The sequence below is a fragment of the Bison bison genome, unplaced genomic scaffold, assembly GCF_000754665.1.
Source record: "Bison bison bison isolate TAMUID 2011002044 unplaced genomic scaffold, Bison_UMD1.0 scf7180017851153, whole genome shotgun sequence".
Taxonomy (NCBI): Eukaryota; Metazoa; Chordata; class Mammalia; order Artiodactyla; family Bovidae; genus Bison; species Bison bison.
This window is the reverse complement of record NW_011481726.1, coordinates 19,407-24,271: the sequence shown is the minus strand read 5'-3', so window position 1 is coordinate 24,271 and position 4,865 is coordinate 19,407. Positions and strand designations below refer to the sequence as shown.

General features: G+C 58.9%; 1 protein-coding gene across 1 annotated transcript in view; it reads right to left on the bottom strand.

Moving 5' to 3' along the window:
• SURF2 (surfeit 2) overlaps positions 1 to 4,818 on the bottom strand; it is a 5,410-nt gene extending 592 nt beyond the window's left edge. Inside the window, exons 1-5 of the mRNA XM_010850143.1 lie at positions 4,657 to 4,818; positions 3,543 to 3,646; positions 2,548 to 2,736; positions 2,213 to 2,379; positions 118 to 1,659 (exon numbers count right to left, since the gene is read on the bottom strand). Of these exons, the coding sequence (XP_010848445.1) occupies positions 1,576 to 1,659; positions 2,213 to 2,379; positions 2,548 to 2,736; positions 3,543 to 3,646; positions 4,657 to 4,712 (600 nt within the window). The 5' untranslated portion in view covers positions 4,713 to 4,818 and the 3' untranslated portion in view covers positions 118 to 1,575. The remainder of the gene's footprint in view (positions 1 to 117; positions 1,660 to 2,212; positions 2,380 to 2,547; positions 2,737 to 3,542; positions 3,647 to 4,656) is intronic.
• Between the last annotated feature and the right edge of the window lie 47 nt (positions 4,819 to 4,865).

Genomic DNA, 4,865 nt, shown 5'->3' with positions numbered 1-4,865 from the left:
GGTGGTCCAGTAGTTAAGACTCCGCCATCTAACGATGGGGGGTGCGGGCTCGATCCCTGGTAGGAAGTTAAGAGCCCACATGCCTCGAGGCCAAAAAAAAGACTACCTCAGGCCGACCTGTCCCAGAGCCGCAGCCGGCGCCCACTGCCCAGCGCCCCTGGCCCGCTCGCTCCCTGCCCTCACGAGGCTGCTGCTTGCTCAGATTGTCTATTTGCTATGCTGAATGCAGCCCCAGTTACTTTTTACGATCTGTGATGCCTTACCGATTGGATCTTGATCCTGTATTTAAAGTTTTCTAACATTGCCTTATACTGTGTTTCTCTTCTTGGGGGTGGGGCCGTGAGCTCTTCTCGCTGTTCTTCACTTGTCCACCTGGTAGCAGAGGCCATGAGGTGACGGCAACCCCTATGCCGCCCCGGGTCCTCCTGGGGCCAGGCCTTCCGAGGTCTCACAAGACTTGCCTTGGAGCGGGCCCCATCTTCTCTGGATTCATCTGCTAGGGGTGCGAGCCTGACCCAAGGGCCTTTCCTGGGGCTTCTGGGGCCCATCCTGAACCCAGATCCACATGGACCTTCGTGTTGAGCCAGGGTGAGGGGAGCAACCCCCACCCCGACCCACTCAAGCCCCTGGCCAGCTTCACAGGGCAGGGGGAGGCTGGCTCTTACTCACTGGAGCTGCTAGAACCTTCCCTACAGTCTGGACCCAGCTAACCTGAGGGGAGCCATTGCCACCTTTCCAGCACCACCCATGTGCCCCCACCCACCCCTAGGCCCCCACTACAGAGGTTCCTTATAGCCCACCCCCAGGAGCCCACTTCCCTACTCCCCAAGTATTTACAAGGATGGAGGGCTTTCTACTTCCGTCCCTGGGGTGCTCCCACGTGAAGGGGGTTCTGACTCTGTCTCAGTCTAGGCAGGGAGGTCTCTCTCAGCGCACCCCCACCCAGTTACCCCAGCCTCCCAGCCCCAGGGAACAGCCCACTTGGCTAGGCCGCAGCTGCTCTGTGGCTGTTTTTGGCAGGGTACAGTTTCTGGTTTGTACAAACCGAGACTGACCCCTGGTGGTCCCCAGTCCACCTCCCCTGTCCCTGAGTGGGCTAGTGCTCGGGGCAGGGGTAGATGCTTATGTAAGAAGAAAAGGACCTATTAAATTGGTTTTAGCAAAAAGAATTTCTGAAAAAAAAAAACAAAACTTTTTTTTGCTCTCTGTGGGAAATAGGTATAAATCTCATGCTGTATTTTATATCTTAGTTGTGTTTGAAAACATTTTGATTTTTGGAGACACGTCAAAATAAATAATGGCATTTGTTGTATGCAGTGTGGTCCTCTGGTGTCCTCCAGCCAGGTGGGGCCTGGCCAGGGCTCTTCGCCGGAGACCACGTCCAGACGGAGGTCTTCCTTCGGGGTCCCTGCTGCTCCCTGGGTGTGGGGTCAGACCCTAGCCGTGCAGGCAGGGGCAGCAAACGAGGAGTGCGTGGAGCAGGTCTTGGGAACTGGATCAGCGGGGACCCTGGCGGGCAGCTTCCGAAGACTTTCAGAATTCTCTCAAGATGTGTTTTACCCCAGCGACCTTTCATCAACCTGACTGTTTAAAAGAGCTGAAGCTCTTAGGTTTGCGGTGGTGATTTTTGAACTTCTTTTTCAAGGAGCTGGACCGCTTCTGTGGCACAAACGGAGAATTCCCGTCAGCGGGAGCATTCGGACGCAATACCGGGGTGCTGTGAGCCTGCCTCCCAACCCCAGCCTGCAGGGAGGAAGGGGCTTTGGTGGGAACCCCTTGGCAGCTTTCTGCCTGCGGCTTCCGTGACGACTTGGCCGGACAGTTAAAAGGCAGCACTCGGACCCCAACCGCACAGCCCTGCCCCGCCCTCTACCAGCCCAGTGCTACGTCACTGACGGAACTTCTTTCCTGCCCCAGTCTCACAGGTTCCGGGGGCTGTGATCGAGTCCCTTCCTCGAGGTTCCTGCGCAGCGCTCTGGCCGCCCTGCCTTAGACCGCGGGCCCTGAGCCCGCTCCCTGCAGCCCCTTCTGCGCAGGCGCAAACCAGGAAGCAGCCCCGCCCCGACCGGGTAGCCCCGCCAGCGCGTCTTGTATACTGCTGGCTTGAAATTTCAGCTTTTAAAAAAAAGGTATCTGATTTTTTTCTAAAGAAGCTGAAACCCACGGCTATAGGAAGCTGCTGCCGCGCCCGCAGCCCGAGGGCCAGAACTACCTTCCTGCGCTTGAGGACGCGCTCCCGGCCCGCTTCCAGGGCCCTGCTGTCTTCAGGGCCCGGCTCTCGGGGGCACCTCGGCTTCTCATCCTCGTCCTCGGTCAGAAAGTCGTCAGTGCTGGCCCCAGGCCCAGTCGCTTCTGGGTCCTTCTTGGCGAACAGCTCTGCTGCAGGGGTAGAGGTTGGGGCTGTCTGAGGTCAAGTGCACCACCTGTGCCCAGGGGTCAGCCAGGCGTAGGACCAGAGGCGGACACGCAGCGGGAGGGAACTGCTTGCGGATGGAACCCGCGGTGGCAGCTGTGACCGAATCCCGAGGACGGGTGGGCGGCGCTTACGCGGGTACAGGTCTGTCATGCTGTCGTCACTGTCGCTCGGGGCGGCGCCGTCATCACTGGACGGGGGCTCCCAAAAGGCTTCTCTAGGACGTGGCGGCCCGTCACCGTCCTGCTGGTCTTCCCTCCTCCTCCTCTTGTGCAGGAGGCAGGCCGGCACGAACTCCACGCCCCGCTCCTGACACTCCTCATCTGCGAGACAGACCGGTAAGCTGCCTGGCTCCCTCGCGCCTCCCCACCGTCCTCCGGCACACAGCTGGGCTCAGCCAGGCCCTGCCACCCTCCTCCCCAGGGAGACGTCAGGAGAGCCTTCAGCTCGGCTCCTCCTGGGAGAGCAGCCAGGTACGTGGGGGTGCAGGCCAGGGACAGGACAGTGGAGACCGAACAGGCCTGGAGCGCCCATTCCATCGGCTCCAGCCAGTTTCCAGGAAGCTGTGCCTGGGAGAGTGCCAAGCAGGCACAGGAAGCCACGCCAGCCTGCCAGCCGGAGACTGAAGTCCCCTCGAGCACAGCAGCTAGGACCCCTCCCTGGATGGTGCGCTCCATAAAGTCCCGGCTCTAAGCCTCCAGCGCACTCCCATCCAAAGCTGCCAAGACCCTCCGTGGTCTTGTCCCCTCCTGCCTTTCTAAGCCCACCTTGCCTGGTGGCACAGTGTCCTACAGAACCACCCCCCCCAGCCAAGCCGAGCACTCTCCCCACAGCCCCTCAAGTCCTGTCTGAAGAGAAACCCTCAGAGAGCCGCCTGTGTCAGGCAGGCCCACTGGGCTCAGCACCACCTTCTTCAGAGCACTTGACCTCACCTGCGCCGCTCTGGAGTCCGCTGCCCGCCCTGCGCTGCCTCTACCATCGCCCTCTCCTCACCGTGCTGGGACTGGGCCTGGTGCACCCACCAAGGGCCACCAAAGGCTGACCGGGCTGCCGTTTCTGCCTTCTAGGGCTGCTGGCCTGGGGAGAGCACACAAGCACCCAGACACCCACGTCCCCCGAGGCTACTTACACTTCCGCAGCGCCCTCTGGTACCGCTGGCCCTGGGTGTGCCTCAGCACGTGCTCCGGGGACTTGTTGATGTGTCTCAGGGTGAGTTTGCAGAACAGCTGGTGCCTAAGGGACAGTTCACAAGCCAGGGTCTAGACCCACAGCTCTCTACCATGACCACGTCTTAGAATCACCACCAGAGAGTATGATGGGGGAGGTCTGCCGTGTGGCTTAGGCATCAGGATTCTTCCAAGCTTCCAAGCAACTGCAGCCTGCCACTCCTCCAGACAGCCTCACCGTCCACCCAGCAAACAGGTGTAGACAGCCTGGCCAGCCTCCCCAAACTGCTCCAGCAGGAGAGGCATGTGGACCACTGCTTCACAAAGCGCTGGACAGTGGGACTGTCTGCCACCCCCTTCATCTTGACTACTACTGTCAACCGTGCCCTCTCGGCTAAATCAAAGCTCTCCTTTAAACGAAAGAAGGAAAATGAACACTTTCAGAACCTCAGATGACAAACCACAAGTGTGCCAACCCTCTACGAAGCACACAGGCCCGGGTGGCAAACCTCGTGTTTCCAAAAAGAAAACGAAATATCAACTTCAGATATGCAGATGGTACCACTGTAATGCACTACCACCCAGCAGTCATGTATGAATGTGAGACTTGGACCATAAAGAAAGCTGAGTGTGGAGGAACTGATGCTTTTGAATTGTGATGCTCAAGAAGACCTTTGAGAGTCCCTTCTACAGCAAAATCAAACCAGTCACTTCTAAAGGAAATCAACCCTGAATATTCACTGGAAGGGCTGATGCTGAAGCTGAAGCTCCAATACTTTGGCCACCTGATGCGAAGAGCCGACTCAGTGGAAAAGACCCTTAAATTGGGAAAGATTCAGAGCAAGGGGAGAAGGGGATGACAGAGGATGAGATGGTTAGCTAGCATCACCGACTCCATGGATGAATTTGAGCAAACTCCAGGAGATGGTGAAGGACAGAAAAGCCCGGTGCACTGCAGCTCACGGGGTCGCAAAGAGTCGGACACGACTGAGCGACTGAACACACACACATACAGACATGAGCGAGACGGGGGCCTCACTTGGGGTCCCAGGTGACTCACAGCTCCAGAACTCCCACCTGCATCTCAGGTCTCCTATCAGACGGGAGGGTGGGCGCTGCCAGACTGGCCGCATCTCTGAGGAGCGCTCACTCTGCGCAGAGGGGTCGGGGCTCCGGAGTCTACCCAGTCCCGGCCAGACTCAGCACTAGGAACTGTCCCTCCCCGGCAGTGCCCGGCCGCCCCGCCCCGGTCTGGCCACGTACGGGTTCTTGGTGCTGGGCACGAT